Below are 18,971 nucleotides of genomic sequence, written 5' to 3'. Positions count from 1 at the left end.
GTCTCTGAGCTTTAGTCTCTTCAGATTTCTCCCCACAGGTCTTTCCCCTCATCATTATGAACAGCAGGCAGTGTCCCGTCTCGACATAGCGACAGGCCTTCTGCTTGATGCTTTAAATGAAAGCACACTGGTTCTTTCGCTTGTGATCATTTGGAATATTAATGAGTGATTAGGGTGGGGTGGCTATCAATCTATTTAGAATGCACATAAAAGGTTTTCTAAGCAAGTTAACCTGTGTATGGGTACTTAATCTTCATAACCTTTAAATGTCTAGATGACAATTCAGCCGCAATGGATTGGAGTCAAATAAGGGCATGAAGAAGAAACGTGCAACCCAAGTACATTTTCCAAGTTATGCGAAGGAAAAAATCATTGCAGAATCAAATTAGCGAGGCAGTGATAGTACCTCACCAGAGAGTAACATACAAATACTGTAACAAATGTATTATATTGGTAGTTATATTTTATATCCGTTCTATTCTGTGGTGATGCAAGTCCACATTCTTGTCATGTGTATTCTTACAAGTGCAACAGAGTGGTGGGCTTTGTGCGATGAAGAAAAACATAAGATTGTGTCTCAGAATCATCAGGCAAATCATCCCCTGCCCTACTTGCATCTGAGCATTTATTTTTCCATGCAACATCACATGAAGGTAATACAGTATGTCTGATAACAAGGAGAAACAGGCCTTGATCTGAGGCAAGGTATTTGAATAGCAAGTCTATTTATAGTGCACATGCATCTACATACTTAATCAGTGCAAGATATGCATTGTAAAGCGCAAGAACATGTGAAGCCATTACAATCCTGAAAAACATGGGCAGTCCTTCTAGTGAAAACTACACATACACACCAGTCTTACAGCATATATGAGACCTGACAACAAGAAGAAAAAGGCTTCCCATAAATGCAAGACAGTATGCCAAGAAGTGATGTCACAGATTCTGGTGATAACTGAGTCATCCTCCAGATCAGTGCCGCTGACATTTGGAGATGATGGGCAGCTGTCCTTAGCCCTTGGCCTCTGCCTTTGATGTTCCACACACACACAGTCACTCAGCGGCCAGCCAAATGGCAAACCTCCAAGCGCCGCAGCAGGGATGGATAGATGTTGGGAGGAGGAGGGGTGTTGAGTGAGGGGAGTTTAGGAAAGAAGGCTGGGGATGAGGAAGGGGGTTAGCCGAGGAGTGATAAACAGAAGGAAAGGAAAGAGGTAGAGAGAGACCTCAGAGGGTAACAAGATGGACCTCTTTTCATGACCAGGGTAATGGAAGTGTGCGCTGAGATGTGGCCAAACACCTGAGCACACTTGCACTCACACACACACACAAACACACACACACACACACACACACACACACACACACACAGTGCTATTGGGGTGAAAGCATAAGAGGACACTGCTCCAACCGCATCCAACAACAAGTGACAAGTTTCACTACGAGATGCAGACAGAAGACACCACATCCCAGGCATGCATTCTCAGCCCCTGGGATGCAAGATGGGAGACCCCTCACATTTGCATGCCTAAAATGAACTGGCGTATTGTGGCTTGGTTTATTTTTATTTGGACAGCACATGGAATGTGTGAATCATCTTTATCTCTCTTCTCTCTGGTAGAACGGCCATACGTTGCTGAATGGACATAAAGGCATGGTAGACTCAGTAAAAAATGGCACCATATGTGTGATTTTAATCTGTATAAAGGTTGAGAGAGCAAGTGTCTTAATCACCTTGGAGTCTGCATTACATCACCAGTAAGTAAAGCCTCAGTATCGCTGGCTCAATCCACACACACACACACACACACACACACACACACATACACACACTAATCCTTAAGAATGAGAAATACACAGGAAAACCACAGCAAGAAAAAAAAATTCAAACAGCTGTGTCGCCCTAGAGTACTGTGCACAGTGACATACCAGATAAGCCTTGAAGGGTAAGAATTGGATGAAAAAAGAAGCAGTTGTCTCTGCATGGGCACAAAACATGCACACACAACAGAAACAATGCATGCAATACCAAGCAAATTACATGGGCATGTATGGTGCATGCACTGGCTGGTAAAGATTACAGTTGGCAGAGCCATATTAAATGGCAGTGTCCTTGCCTTTGTCAAGCCAGGAAGAGTACCGTTTCTTTCAGAATGAGTTAAGTAAGAAATGGGCTGAAATATCTGAGTTGCACAGAAATGCACAGAAATGCACACACACACACACACACACACACACACACACACACACACAGACACACACACACACAGAGACACACACACACACACACACACACACACACACACACACACACACACACACACACACACACACACACACACACACACACACACTACTTTAATACTGATATAAATATTCAATCAGTATATAGTAGTCTGTTTACATGTATACGAAAATACAATAGCAACCCTAGCAACTAGTCTGGTAACTAGGATGATAGTCCCACTTTGACACTGGATTCAGAGACATTAATATATTCCAACTCCATTCTGAGAGAGATGCTGGCTTGGTTCAGGGCAGCTGAGGCTCTCAGCTCCGTCCAACGCCTCGCATGTGTGTAGCAGGGGAGAGGCGAAAATCTGACAGGCTTCATGGTCTCGAGGAAGAGTGCGGAGGGGTGGTTAGCCTGACTGGCGTGTGGCGTGTTTTGAGGGAAGGAAGGAAGGAGGGACAGGGGGATGGGAAGGGTCTGCTTGGCTTGTGGAGATCTGGGATGCAGCTCAAAACCGCTCGCTTCCCAATTCATTCATTCTTTTCCTCTGTTCGTCATGGCCCAGTTACTGAATCTATTCTCCTTGCCCCCCTCCCATTCCCCAAGGGAGCTGACGAGATTCTCCAGTGCGCAAGCACAACACACATGCACATATACACACACACACACACACACACACACACACACACACACACAAACTGACATACACACATACATACACACATACATACACACACACACACACACACACACAGACATACACATATGCACATACAGACACACACACACGCGGTATGAGTCACACACAGACGTGGCTTCACAGTCAGTCACAGCACAGTGTGGACTGTTAGCGACATCTTCATTTTTCTCTGATGAATGCCATCCGGATTACAGTGGCAGTATTTCCGGGCCTGCTCTTGTGCTGTGGTGCACAGAGCTTTAGGGCTTTGTTCTAAAACCTGTGTTTAGGTGGGAAGGCTGTTCTGTCAACAATCTTTTTTAACCAAGTAGAGCCTAAAGTAGAGGGTCTTAAACACAACTCCAACCAAGGCACTCCTATTTTCGAGGGAATGGTCATTTGTCACCGGCTTTGAAGCAATCTCTATGCTGAAAGGTCATCCTCTGTATGTGTTTGTGTGTGTCTCTGTGTTTGTGTGTGTGTGTGTGTAAGTAGATGTGCCACCAGAATCACTATAATCATGAGAATGTGATGCTAGTCTTTGACTGAGGCTCAAAAACAACCGGTCTTCCAGTTGGTACACTTGAAGATTACAAGGTTTGAAAGAAACCATGATGCTATCACATCCAGGTTTGTGTTGGTGTTTTGTGTTTTTTTTTATATCTGGCATCTCACCGCTGCTGCTGCCGGCGCTGCTCCTCTCCCAGCCGGCTGAGCGAGGGGGATCGGCTGCGGGGGGCGGCGCGGCTCCCCCGGCCCATGGTCCTCACCGTGCCATTGGGGTTCCTCTGCATCTGCTGGAGCAGCTGCGGTGAGAGGCTGCGCTGCGGATGGGAGTCCGGCCCCACGGCACTGGTGTTCAGGTTGTTGTCACTGTTGGAGCGCAGTAGGACCCGCGGAGCGGACAGCGAGCTCTGGGGAGCCCGCCGCCGCTTGCTGTAGGCAGGCGCCTCGCGAAAAGGCACTGGGAGAGAATGAGAGAAAGAAGGACGGAGGGGAGAGAGGGGGAGAGAGAGAGAGATGGAGATCAGAACTATAAAAGCAATGATGTGGCAGGCAGTGATGGAAAAGACAGGAAAAAAAAATCACGTGGCTGCACATGACCTTTGCCCTGATTCTATCCAGCGTAACATTCACACATGATAAAGATGGCATGAGTAGAATTGATTCAGTCTCCAATTCTCACCATCGCAGCACTTGTGTTTCATGGAAGGTGGCAGATATAAATAGCTCATGCCACTGTGTTTCTGTCTGTTCAGGAATGAAGCATTTTACTTCTTGGTAAGTCAAAGAAAGGACATGCTACTATGAGACAGGTGAAATGCTGATAGGAGCTGCCCTTGGAGGGACAGTGATTCTAGAGTAGAATAAATTACAGTTAAATGTGCCAAATAAAGGCTGCTGCCTGTCAACTAGGAACGCCTTCAATAATGCTATTGTCACTATATGAAAAAAGAGAACGTGATGGCAATCATGCAAAAGGTCAAGTCAGGCACAACACGTCAATTACCTTAAGTGAACCTCATGTCAAAAAGTACTGTGTCCAATCGTATCTATGACAACCTTATGTTGCTCTCTGTTGTTCCTATCACACATCACATATCACAGGGTGACCAATTAAGTTGGCCAATGGACTTCAAAACGTGACAAATCAAGGTCTATCATTGTACTTCTTAAGGGAAAGAACACACACAGAGACAGACGGACATAAAATAGGACGTGTTTAACACCAAGGGGGGGGGGGGGGGGGGGGGGGGGGGGGGGGGGTGGTGTGGTTCCTGTTTCATTACAAGTGACTGGACATTTCTGGGAGATTCTCTAAGGCTTAAGACATTACCGTTATTATCACCCTTTTGATTGCAATCATTATTACACCCAGGCCCGCAGAGTTCTCCGAGCATCACTGTGATTGAGCCCTAATGGACCCACTGGAGTTCACCAACCCTCTGGTTGATTATGCGATCAAGCAGGAAATCATGCCCCCACACTTATTTCCCCATGGAGCCTTCTGAATTAAGTTTGGATATGAGATAATTCTGTCTGAGGTGCCAGGACAGTATAGATAGATATGTAATTACAGTACTTCAGGACATATGACAAAGGTGATCAACCAGAGGGTTTCATCAGCACAGGAGTGATACAGTGACCAGTTGAGAAGGGAAAACCTTTACCACGTCGGAGGCCAATGTATTGCACCATTCCCCCTGACAGAAACGATGGGTATGAGGTATTTAATGTGGACTGGTGAATAAAGCTGACTGTGTCAGCAGCGTCGGTCTCACCCCCTGGAACTTCAGTATGAATCATCACCTTTTCTGAAATCTCTCAACTTTTGAAGCAGATATATGAGAAGAGGTGCTAATAGCTAATGAGGAACCATGGAAAGGTGCTGCCAGCAATCTTGGCCATTACTGACTGGTGTGTGTGTGTGTGTGTGTGTGTGTGTGTGTGTGTGTGTGTGTGTGTGTGTGTGTGTGTGTGTGTGTGTGTGTGTGTGTCTGTGTGTGTGTGTGTGTGTATATAGAGAGAGAGGAAACATGTTTGATACCACTGTTGCTGCTTCACTCCATCCCCAGAGGAGATGTGTGTCCTACAGGTATTTGTGCCAACCGTAAAGGACACCACCTGATTTCATTAACAGGCCCACATACCGAACTGAGAGGGAGAACTGATAAGTCAAATCATGTGTTGCTTTAAAAATGAACAAAAAGCCTGTGGCCTTCAACGATCAGCTTGGCTATTCCTGCTGTGCTCTGTACAACACTTAGTAATGAGAAATGATCAAGGTACTTGCATTAGATTAGAGAATAACTAAAATATCAGACACCCATTCTTGTCAGTGACCCAATAGTCGTAGTCTAATCATCAGAGAATAATGCACCTATGTACCAATCTACAATCTCTCTGATAAGGTTGCTAGTTGCAAGACTTGTGTATTGTCTTCAATACTCTTAAAGAACAGCATGCATTATACATTGACCCGTGCCACATTGTCCCCTGATAAGAACAAACATGATGACAATCTGACAATCATAATGTGGAGGGGCTAATGCATGAATCCATTGTGTGTGTTGAAAGCCTGATACACTGACTTCTTTTACAAAAGTATTTTGCTGATACGCTATGATCCCTAATGCAGATGTATTCTTAATGCACACTCTCAGAGAGCTTACACGAGATTATTACTCAACTGCTAACTACATACCACTGTAGAAGACATCTTGGCTCAACAAATCTATCCTATAAAAGACACTACTTAAGACATCGCTTTTCCTTACTTTTTCTTCAATCACCTTTCAACACATTTCGTGTTCATGACGTCTCCATTAGCTCTACGCAATAGGAACAATCTGTGACATCTGGAGATGTGGACATCTTTACCAGATGGTAAAATGAATGAAAGTAGATCACTTATAACTCAAAAACAACTTTTCGTTCGAGACACGTAGCGGAAATCAAGAGAACACATTTAAGCAAACTGTTCCGTAATTATTACAGAAATTACGGAGCTCGTCTGGTCTTACCTTCCTTCTTTAAGGCGTTAAGAAACGATTTCATTTTTAGCAAATTCCTTTTCACCGAATCTTAAGACATTCCATAATTCCAGGGTCGTTTAGGAAAAACTACACCGACGGTGTGTAAAAGAGTAGAGTGCAATGCTTCCAAAGTTTCAGTCCTATGAACCGGGTAACGAGAAAGGCGCCCTGTCCAGGACGGTGAGGAAGAGAGGACGCTTGACAGGCTATGCGAGAGAGCGGTGACCGACGCCGTGGAGACAGCTAGCGCAAGCATGATTCCGTCTTCAGCACTAAAGTCATGCACGGGATTTTCGCCTCCTCTCTCTCTCCCTCCACCCCCTTCACTCTGACACACACACACACACAAAGTATACCAAGGAACGTCTTCTTCAGCACATCTGTTAACCGAGGTTTTATTTTAATCTACCACTTTTAAATGTACATTTTTAGTATCTTCGTCATCTCCATTCTCAAATGAAATGCACACGATAATTAAATGATGTATGTAAAAATAATCGTACGAACACGTGAGAATATTTGTTTCTAACAGATAAAAACACGGTACACAACTGTATAGAAACAAATGCGTAGTGTTGCTAAGCAACTCTAGAGATGATGTATTTCCCATCAGTGCAAGCTCCTATGTTGAGGCATCAATGAAATTCCTAAATGGGTATTTAAGCAAGTATAATTTTCGTAAAAAAAGAAAACCTTCATTTGTAAAAAAAAAATAACTATTTCATGGTTTGCTCAGTGCTTTCAATAACACCATGCAGGACACAAACCAGTGGCTTTAAACTTTTAATTGAATAAATATGTATTCAATATATAATCAATATATAATCTATCAAATTATATATCAAAGATAGATCCCACACAGCATAGGACGTGTAAGTAAAGTAAGTGCAAATGGTTGCAATGCATTTTTTTCACAGCATGATGACCATCAAGGTTATATGACACATGGCATATGGTCCTGTAACAAACACCAAACATGAACAGACATTCTGCATGGTAATGGTCTTTGGTAGCATGGCAGCTGTGCATCAGCCAGGACCCAAATCTGCGCCACAGTGAATAAAAACACATCTGATCCTGCCCTAACTCACTGCACTGCACTGACTGGGAATGAGCCCGGAGCGCTCCCTCCTTCAGCACCCTCCCCTGTTCATTCTCGCTACGGGTTCCAGATATGGTAACACTCAGAGAACATAAACGGGTGGATTCGGTATGATAATGGAAACATTCTTCTGGTGGATACTTTTGAGGTAGATCTATGTTCTTTTTGTGGCTTCTATGTACAACTGATACTACATACAGTCTACATGTGAGTAGATGTCAGCCACAGTGATGTAATTAGATTACTTTAATTAGATTAAAGTAGACTAATGAATACACACAACATGAAAGTGTCACTTAAAGTGTGCAATCTATTGGGCTGAAGCCAGAGGAAGGATTTCCCCCACATATTTAACTATCAGAGGATGACAGCGTGTTCTTCCTCAAAACCTAGTCCAAATAAAGGAATATTGGAAAACTGAGCAGAGACAAGCAATACATGAGCTAATACTTCACTACATTCAGCAAATTGCAGGTTTTTCATGGCAGCTTCTGCAAGAACAGAGTACATTCACTTGCTGCAGCAAAAAATAAACGAATTGGTAGAAAGAGTGCAGGGAGCAAGAAGAACTCTAGGGGGTTTCTGTGCTGTGCCTCTCATTAACAAGCCTTTTGTGCCCCCTCTGTATATACTTACATAATTAGTATATAGAGGAAAGTATACAGGAACAATAACATTGATGGGATGGCACAAATACATAATGAGGACCAATAACTAACAGTGTGACATTATGTATCTACAAACATAATGGCTGCAGATTTCTTAGTGCAATCATGAAACTATGAGTCACATTAAGCAATTACTATTTGATTGATCTTCTATGTGCATTTGGCAAGTCTTTGCTCTGTACTGTGCTTAGTGTTCAGTGTCTTTGCTTTGGGTGTTGGGGAGTCTGGTATGGATTAACACTTGTGGCAAATAATGGCTAAAATGCACAATACTGCCAATCATTTTATAGAGGCTTAAAGAGAGGGGAGGAGAAAACTGGGCAATGCTCCTGGTGTGGTGGTCTGGTTCCTGTGTGTGTGTGTGTGTGTGTGTGTGTGTGTGTGTGTGTGTGTGTGTGTGTGTGTGTGTGTGTGTGTGTGTGTGTGTGTGTGTGCGCGCGCGCGCGTGTGTGTATCTGTGCGCGTAGACACATTACACCTTTTCCACTTCTACTGTAAAATCACTGCCAATCATTTTATAGAGACTTAAAGAGAGGGGAGGAGAAAACTGGGCAATGCTCCTGGTGTGGTGGTCTGGTTCCTGTGTGTGTGTGTGTGTGTGTGTGTGTGTGTGTGGGTGTGTGTGTGTGTGTGTGTGTGTGTGTGTGTGTGTGTGTGTGTGTGTGTGTGTGCGTGTGCGCGCGCATGTGTGTATCTGTGCGCGTAGACACATTACACCTTTTCCACTTCTACTGTAAAAGGTCTTGCTTTGCTACACACTATCAGCCGAGGTATTGAAAAACATCAGACAAATGAATTCCACGCCCACCAAGTGTAAAGACACACAGTGCACTCTTGCATGTATACTATTCCAGTGTAGCTATGTGTATATTCACACAATTCTAGTGGGCACACTGCAGCTACATACAGCCTCTGATGTATACACACACAATGAGCCAATCAGATTAGTTAGGAGTGAAATGTTCTGCTCTGTAGTACTACTTTTCCTGTAGTGTACAATGTGACTGTGTCTATGTGTGTGATGGGAAATGCCACTGCCACTGCCAGGATGTGTTTGGCAATCCCCCCCCAACAATCACAGATCCCTCTATCAGTGTAACACATGGAAGCCATGGCAACCCCAGTGCGCCGGGAGAGATCGTGGCACAGTTACTGGTTGGCTGATTGGTGAAAGAGTGACTCATAGTGACCAAAGTGACAGTGTTCGCACCAGAAATTGATCACAACATACTGCCCAGCCCCCCCCCCCCCCCCCCCCCCCCCGCCAACTGCCTAATTATGAAATCCACTGGCACTGGACATACATTCATACATTTCAAATGATGGGCAAAGGAATTCATTGTATGACATGATGCCAAGTTGGGTTTGGCTACACCATCTGTGAAGTATGGGATTCTCACTACAATATAGATTCCTCAACGTACTTATTATCTATATAGGTCACCCCCTGCCTGTGTGTTGGATGCCACTTTGGAGAGCATGTGAGCAGAGCTGGTCTATAGGCGGAGTGTGAGTTTCCTCCAGATAAAACCCAAACGGTTCCCATTCAAATTAATAATTCATGTGCTTTATAATTCATATTGTACTATAATTCATGTGGAACAGCTTATACCATCCAACTTTCACTATCCAAGTGTGGCACAAAAAGGTTGAGGAAATACTGGGAACTTGTTGGTACTAACATAACTCATCAGCTGTGTCTGAGGTAAAAACAACAATAATAATAATAATAATAATAATAATAATAATATCTTATTAAATGGCGCCGTTTGTGGCACAGGTCACCTTACATGACATTCAATCAGTAATAAATATAGAGTAAGCAACAGAGCACCCAGTGAAACACCAGTACAAACAACAGTGAAACAAGCAATGTGCAACACAGCATAGTTCAGCAATGAGTCCAAATCGATGTGGCAGTATAAACTAAGATGGAGTTGATAGTTAAAGTTAGACAGCTAGTTTGAAAATATGGGTTTTAAGAGCAGCTTGGTATTCTGCAATGTACAGTAGTCCAGTAATAACCATACTGTAATACTAATTCTGTGTTCGGGACCAGTATGAGTGCATGCCACGGTAGGAATGATAATACTGGGAATTTCCCAAAAAATAAACTGGCATTACCAAGAAAAACATTTCCAATTCCAGTATTTCAAAATCCAAAATCCAGTTGTATTCAAATCTAACATAAGTCTTCCCCGTCCTTCATTCATATCCGGAATTCGTAAGGGGAGTGGAATGATGGGAAATGAAGTCAAGAAGAGCGCATGTGTAAATGCATGTGGCGCTTTAAAAAAAAAAAAAAGATTCTCAAAGATTCTCACACCCCACCATAATACTCTTACAACTAATTCTAATTACTCTCAGACAGAGCATGTTCTGACCAGAGATTTAGCCCACATGGACACACGCACATACACATACACAAACATAGACATGCACACAAAAAAACACACACAACCCAAAGAACATCACAGCCAACAGTACGCCAGTGTATGGGTTTTGTCGGCTCAAAGAAAGAGGGGAGGACCCACCTTTTTCTCTGCAGCAGGCAGAACCCATGGCTGATATTCCTGTGGGGCAAAACCCCCATCACAGACAGGTTGGGCGCAGGTAAGGCGCAGAGCACGGGCACAGCGAGCGAACGAGCGAACGGGAGCGCAGGGTAATCCCCGGCATACGGGCGAGCGGGGCAGCGGGCTCTCACAGCCCGGCCTCCGGGCGAGGCTGTGGTGCCGGTGCGGCCGCACTAGGGTCCATGGTAGGGGCTGTCAGGAGGCAGATGACGGCTAATCCGGCAGTGCGTTTTTCATTTAGCCGTGGGACAGCTGTGGAGCGAGGGCGCTCTGGGAAACAATCACGGATTACCAGATCCTCTCTGTTTTATTTATTTATTTATTTATTTCATTTGTCTGTAGGCCACTAATCCGGCCTGCTGAACCTTTGCCTCCATTGCAAAATAGTTTAATTAAAAAAGAAAAGTCAGTTTGGGGACATCATAAATTAAAATGGCCTCAAGATTGGCAACATCTTTCTTTCCATGAGTTGAAGGAACATGATTTTAGGGTGGGGATAAGGGTGCTTCTTGTCATCACAGTCTGGATTTCCCCTATCTTCCCCCCTTACTCTTTTCCCCTATATCTCTAGTTCCTTCTGTCAGCGAATATCAGAGGCATCCCTGATTTTCGCTGAACAAGCGCACTAATCTTGCAGGAAAGGGGCAAGACAGAAGGTGGGATAAAGGTGAAATTCAAATCCACTCAGATCTTATATTGTCTGTGTATTGACGCATATACACACACATGCATGTATAGACAGGACACAACAACACAGAAGAAAAAAAATCCTTTTGCACCCCTTAGGGAAAAACTGCTCCTGTGTGCTTGTGAAAATGTATCCTTGGATTGATCGCATTTCTAGGAAATCTTGAGTGGAACCGTATGATCGAAGCAGTTTTCATCTCCCTCCGGAGCACCCCTCCATTGACTAATCTCCGGGCTTGGATTAGTCCACTCATTTACTACGAGTCAGTCAGCCTGGACCGCAAACACGACCCCCCACCCCCACATCCCAGGACATCACAGCTGTCTAAGCACCAACTTGTGATAAGGAGGTTTCATTTTGCCACTCACCAATATCTGTCTCTGTGTGGTTCTTAATGAGTTCAGCCAACTCAAAGTTCCCTGCAATTATGGCCACCTGCAAAAAAAAAATGAGGAAAAAGGATCTGAGAGTGTGCTTGGCAGAGATACAAACAGCAAGAGAGAACTGATTTCAGTTGCAGTTTACACAGGGAGAGTGTGCCACTGTGGACCACGTGAGTGGATGTGAGTGTAGTGATCTTTAATAATCAGTGTATGACTTGCAGTTGTGTGCATGGATTTGGATTTAACCATCTGCAGCCTACAGTATAATCACAACTCATCTGGGACCTACTGAACTATGCAGCTGATCCTTGACCTCTCCCTCTCTTTGTATCTCTCTCCCTCTCTCTGTCCCTCCCTCTACTCTCTATCGCTCTGTAGCCCACCTCCCACTCTAACCATTTCTTCTCCTTACCCTCAACCTAATATGCTTACATCTCTGTAAAGACATTGTTGCTGTATCACATTAGTAAAGAAGAGACAACACAGTATGGTTTCAGTAAATTCGATTCACAATGGAGTCAAACCAAACGCAAAAGTCCTGCTCAATCTTTCAGGAGCACAGCCATGCTTAGACCAAATTTTCCACTGGGAGGAGACAGAGATGCTGATATGCCATCCTGGCAGACATTATCATTTTGGAGAGGCAAACAGAGCTGTGGTATTGCTACAGCACAACTGTATTTCTGAGTGCTAATAGAGGAATTACAATCAGGGTAGGGCTGAACGATTTGGGGAAGTAATCTAATTGCGATTGCGATTTAATATGCGATTTTTTTATTTTATCCTTATTTTTTTCCCAACAAATCGTAATGAATGATTTCAATATGACCAACAAAATATTAGATACATTTAGTGTAAAATGTTATTTCCCACAATTCAAATTTTCATTTAACTGCTCATTACAGAATCAAAAACAACAAATCGGTGGCTTTGCCACTGTGCATTTAAGTAATTTAAACAAAGTCATTGTAAGAATAAACACAAGGCATGCACTTTTTAAACACTGTGTGCAAAATGTACCATCTTATAAATAAAAATAAAAATAATATTATTATTATTTTTTATTTTTTTTAGATCACGTTTTTAATCGCGAACGTTGCGGTTAGAAAATCGCGTTCTATCATATCGCGATTAAATCGCAAATGCAATTAATCGTTCAGCCCTAAATCAGGGCCACACAAACATAAAGGCAACTCTCCAGCGGGAGATTCAGATACTGGGTCTGGAAGAGGCTGTATCTCCTGGTAACATATAATTGGAAGCATGATGGCAGACTGAGAGCTCTGCCCACTCATCAAGATATAGGTTGAGTGCAGGTAAAGGCAGCTTTCTCTGTCTCTCTCTTTTTCTAACCACACCTACACATAGTATATATATATACTATATTCTCCAATGCAACCCCTTTTATTCTCCTGGCAAACTGTACACACATACATAAATGAGCACACATGTACTCACGTGCACACACACACATGCACGCGTGCACATGCCTCAGCTCAAGTGAAATGTAAGCCTTCATAAATAACATATGGTGGTGGCCTAGCCACAGACAGTTGTGCATAGGTATCAAGTGAACAAACAAAACCAACTGAACATCCCAAGGCGGGAGTCAGTTGGCAATATCTTTGGAATATACAAACACATCTTACTATTAAATGTGGGGCCTCTCTTATGGTCAACATTGATCTAAGATCCTCAGTGAATTGAAGGTAAAATAGTGACAAAATTGTTAATAATTTTAGCAACGTTATGTCAGCAGATTTCCCTCTCGGCAGATATTTCTCCACCAGAATGCTGCTATTCCATTTATTTTAGTGAGCCAGTCCAAAAGAATGGAGAGATCTCAGGTGTAAAGGCAAGCACCCTTATCCCATACACGGCACGATCGCAGGAGTGCCATTTATTAATGCGACTTTCGTGTCCCTTGCACTGCACAACCGTGAGGGTGCCAAAGAACCACACAGAGCAAGACAACAGGAGCAGGTCTTATACATGGGGATAGCACATACACGGACCGTGGACAGGTACACAAACATAGGCAGAGCTAAACTAAGGTATTCACGCTAACATTAGACACATAAGATAGTCATAACTTGCTAACGGCATAAACAACAAAATAGCACAGTACTAGCATGCCCAAAGCAGAGAAACTCACAGGAAGTGCTGCAACCTCTTGCACGCTACAGCATTATTCCGCAGCACTTTGTGAACCATTTACCGTGGGGACGCAGGGGACATGTCCCCACCGCTTTTTGCAATCACCAATCGTCCCAACCACTTTTGACAACTGAGAATCTCACTAAAATGAATAGCTTCTCAAAGTGCTTAATTGCTACCATTACAGTTTTGGTTCGGTTTGCCAAGCGCAATGAAAATAAAGTGTTGCTGCACTAAAAATATCGAAAAAAAAGTCAGATTTGGTGTAATGACATCAACTCTGGCCAGGCTAATCTCTAACTAGCTATATACTAGTTCATAATGTCTAGCATAGCAGACATTATACTTCATGAAATAACAGTGTTTTTAACTCAGTGTTAACTCAAACTTAACTCAGGGTTATGTGGATAACTTTCAGTGGACTATATATAAAAGTAAGATGCTTTATTATCTTTGTTGTGTTTGGTCGGTCACTGGTGAAGTGTGCATAGCAAGATAGTTAAAGCTATGCTTGTTGAACATATGCACCAGTTGAATTATTGTATTACTAGGTGCATATAAGTCTGTGGCTCACATCGTGATATTAGAGTCTCCACTGTAAAGTGCGCAAGACTTAATTTTTGGCCATCATCCGTGGACATAAAATAGAACAGAAAGCAGAATTACCTAAAAACAAAATAAAACAAAAATTCAAAAAAACTAAAATAGAATGAAAACATAGTGTTTAACTCTTCCGGAACGCTGAATATAGAAACCATAGAGAACCACAGAGCCTGAATAGAATCCTTAATAGAATCCCCAATAGAGCCCGATAGAGACGTTTTCAGAGAAAGGCCCAAAAGCTTAGCCAGAGAATAGAGCCTAAAAATAGGCCTGCCAATAGAGCTTTGCCATAAGCCAGAGATGTCACTTCTCTGTCAGGAATGACTAGGTCTACTTCCAGAATTAAAGTGCAGCAAAAATAGAGTACAAGTTTTAGAGCTCAATCTTGTATTTAAAAATGTCTACATTTGGAGCAGTTTGTTAACAACAGTCAACAGTCCCGCACTGGCCTTGAGCCTGCACCCTGAGACACTGAAGGTGGGGATGCAAATAATGATGCTACAATCCCTGGGTGTCTCACTAGCGTGACTTTCAGGGAATGAGGTTTTTTCATTGCTCTATCTGCTGGCCACTATTGACAGAGATACATCCAACTTGTCTTTAGACTATTTTAACATTATAGGTTTAAAGCACTTAAAAATCCCAGTAACCTATGAAATATTTTTGCATATGTATTTGGGCTACGCTAACTGTAATAGCAAAAGCAGAAGCAGAGACGTTATAGAAGAACGCATTAGGCCAGTGAAAGGTCTATGTAAAATCCCATCTATGTCCCCAGCACTTTTCAAGCCAAAATGATGCTCATGCTGAGAGCTAGTCACTGTGTGTGTGATTACAGAGCCATCACTGGCACTCTATAAGAGAGGCGTACCAAATGAAGCAGAATGAAGTTTAAACTGCCTATCTCTGAAGTGCAGGGCCAAGAAATGACAACTTAACCCCTTGTTGCCTACACCACTGAAGCCAGCACAGCTGCTGGGCTGAGCTGGGGTTGTCATGGAGATCCAGTTTGGATAATGGTGGGAGGGAAGGCGGGCTAAGCCTGCAGCTACATTCATCTTTGAGAAGATATAGATTCTTAATTAAGACTGAGGAGAATTCTTAAAGGGGCAGTAAAGAATTGTGATGAGCAGGAAACAAGTGCTACAACAGGGGATTTCTTCAAAGTCAGTACAAAACTCCCTCAGTACTATCTGCTTCACACTGGGAGATTACTGTCTTATATCATAGGCAAGTGGGGCTTCCTTTGTAGTGATGTCAAATTTGAGTCATTGTGGCATCTTTATAGCAGCGAACTTATGAAGGGTTAAGTCGAACAAACAGAGACAGCTATTTCGAGCATGAGTGCATATTTCAGTGGTTCTCACTATACACTCGACTCAAACGACTCATTTAAGCACCAGAAAGAGAGCGCATTTGAGTCATTCCTGGGGTGTTAATAAAACAGGAGAGAACAGTGGAAAAAGAAAGCAGGAAGGGAGTGGGGAAAAGAACAAACATGAACTGTGAGAGGAAAAGGTGTGAGAGGTGTGGGGGTCTGAATTATGACCAACTGATATTCACAGAGCATCTCTGACATCCCTGCACGTGGTTTACAGGCATGAAGTGGATTATGTATGGGGACATTTTGAGTTACTCAGCTGGGCTCTAATTGATGAGCCAGTGAGGCAGGAGCCCTATATTTAGCCTTCTGGGCAAAGCAATAGGGAGATGATGTGAAAATGCATCAGCACATCAACATTGCCGTATCCCAAATGTGCGCCAATTACGTAATCACTCCACCACTGACAGACAAAACCAGCGAAGCGTTGTATTACAGATCTGATTACAGTCTCAAAGATGAGTAGGCTACTACTGTATGTGTCTGAGGGACACAGGAAAGAGCTGACCAACCACCATTCCTAGACAGGACAGGTGCGCAGATCTTCAGTCCTCCTTTTATAGAAATAAGAGACCATGACAATACAAAATAGAAATAGACCATCAGAGTACACATACTTGATTTAAATATGTATGTTTTTAGCTGCAAGCTGCTAAACAAGGAAGCCAAAGTGGGCCAAGATCTATGCATCTAAACTGATAGAAGATATCTCTCTAATGCCACTGAGGCAGTTCAACACCAATAACAAATGGGGATTACTAGTTCACCTTCAGTTGTGCTTTGGACTTATTTTCAAACAAACGCCCCAATCAAACTGTATCTTTAATACAAATCAGCAACAAGGTCTGAAGAAAAAATAAATACTCCCACATAGGGCAGATATCAGAAATCTGTATATTACCGTAATGAAGTAACAGAGTTGCTGATGCTGACTGTGTCAAGCCTTTGATTGACTTGGAGACACACATGTAGCACACACAGCGCTAAAAGATGAGGTCAGTAAAGCACAATGAAAACAACTGAGCAACTCATAGCTATGAACCAAAGAGAAGTAATACAAGTAATTAAACTGCAAAAGACAAATCCCCTTTCCCCACTGTGCTATCCACTCTCACTGCGCCAACCATTAGCACTCTCAAACTAGAGCATAATTTTATTTTAAAATGAATTGTGCTGTAACCAAACCTCAAAAGAGTTCAATCTCCAACAAAATATCAGATAACGCCTGTAAAATGATCTGGGGCCATGTGATGCTTTTAGAGGAAAGAATGTTATTACAAATGCAACTGAAACTCATATGCATCACTGGAGTCCCTGACTGTATCGTCAGTGATTGTTCAATCACATATACTCCATGTTCCATTCAGTCCCTAACGTGTAGATTCAATATATAATTCAGACCGATTCTTCTGGAGTAGCTCTGAAGAGAGGCAGAGTGGTCGCTCAGAAGGCGCTAAAGTGACTGGGGGCTCATGTCGGCAGGATGAGCGTGTGCTCCTGTATGTGTGGGTATACATGAGCACCCCTGTGCATGCGCGCGCACGTGTGTGTGTGCGTGCGTGCGTGCGTGTGTATGCATGTGTGTGTGTGCGAATGTGTGTGCGCGCGCGTGTGTGTGTGTGTGCGTATGTGTGTGAGTGTGTGTATATATACACTAGCACCCCTGTCCGTTTGTGTGTGTGTCTGTATGTGTGTGTGAGAGAGAGAGTGTGTGTGTGTATTGTGTGAGTATTTGCCTCTGTGTGCTTTCTCTGCAGCAACTTTATGAAAGTGGGTTCTTGCACACTCCCAATATAGCACAACAACACTGTAACCCAAATGCAGTCCTCCAAACTCAAACTCAGTGAATTCATTTAAATCAGGCCTTTACACTAAAGGAACATTGCTCCTGAACAAAACTCAATATTACTAATGTTGAGATAGTGCTGTAAAGAACTGCTAAATTATTACTGTCAAAACTAAACAATCAGATAAAACGAATAACCGCCACAAATATTTGAAGACCAACCACATATTGGGATGGGGGAGAGAGACACATATGGTTCAAAGAAGCTATTTAAGTTGTTTATCAAACAAATATTCTGTTAATAACTACATTTGATAATCATCAAAACAAGACAATAAAAAATATCAGTCAATACAAATCAAAATGAAAGTATTTTTAAGTATTTTAATCTGAATATGTTTAATTGAAAGACCTGAGAAGACCCATCTCTTCAAGGTGCCTGCTGGCCATTTTCTCGTTGCCACTCAGATGACTAATTACTTACTTAAAAATCATTAGTGAGTAACAGTTGGTATTAATTCAAAGATTACAGTTAGCGGTTGGCTATCAGTGAAAGCTGTTAGAGGTCTAATCCTTATAAAAAGATAGGCTTATGAATCGGCTTTTCTCTGTTATTTGAATAAGCGCTATGGTAAGCGCTGGCTAACTGAGCTAAAAGACTACCAGCACACTTGGTAAAAGGAAAATGCACATGTACCTGAAAAGAACTCTGGCTGTTGAAGTTTTTCACCTCCTTGTTGGCTCCACGGACAAGCAACACTCTCACACAGTTGTCCTGGAGAGAGAAAGAGACAGATGAATTAAGAAAAAGAGAGAGAGAGAGAGAGAGAGTGAGAGAGAAAGGAAAGATGAGAGACACAGAGCTCTGATGTCACCCTCTCTCTCTCTCTTTCCACACCATTCTTTTTTCCCTATTCACTCACCCACACTCCAACTCCCAAATGCTGTGGGAGGGACAGCGGGAGGGGAAAGAACCGAGGGAATGAAGAAAACATCCAAAATCAAGTACTCCTTCCTCTACTATGACCAACATCTCTCTAGAAGGAAACCCCACTATTAACACCAAACTCTTTACCGGTGGGAGGAGGACAGATAGGTGCATGATACCTTGGCATGCAGATATTCCCTGAGGTGAAGAAGACCCAGCGTGTCAGCTGAGGAAGCAGAGGTGGTGGCGGT

The 18,971-nt window shown here is 42.9% G+C and overlaps 1 protein-coding gene across 5 annotated transcripts in view; it reads right to left on the bottom strand.

Moving 5' to 3' along the window:
- Positions 1-18,971, bottom strand: part of LOC105902984 (SH3 and multiple ankyrin repeat domains protein 2) — a 111,947-nt gene that overhangs the window by 54,101 nt on the left and 38,875 nt on the right. For all 5 annotated transcript variants that reach the window (XM_031569449.2, XM_031569450.2, XM_031569451.2 and 2 more), the window contains exons 9-11: positions 18,490-18,567; positions 11,851-11,917; positions 3,588-3,876 (exon numbers count right to left, since the gene is read on the bottom strand). In XM_031569449.2, the coding sequence (XP_031425309.1) occupies positions 3,588-3,876; positions 11,851-11,917; positions 18,490-18,567 (434 nt within the window). The remainder of the gene's footprint in view (positions 1-3,587; positions 3,877-11,850; positions 11,918-18,489; positions 18,568-18,971) is intronic.

The sequence above is a fragment of the Clupea harengus genome, chromosome 6 (assembly GCF_900700415.2).
Source record: "Clupea harengus chromosome 6, Ch_v2.0.2, whole genome shotgun sequence".
NCBI classification, from domain to species: Eukaryota; Metazoa; Chordata; class Actinopteri; order Clupeiformes; family Clupeidae; genus Clupea; species Clupea harengus.
The sequence above is the reverse complement of the archived record's forward strand: the minus strand, read 5'-3'. Positions and strand labels throughout refer to the sequence as shown.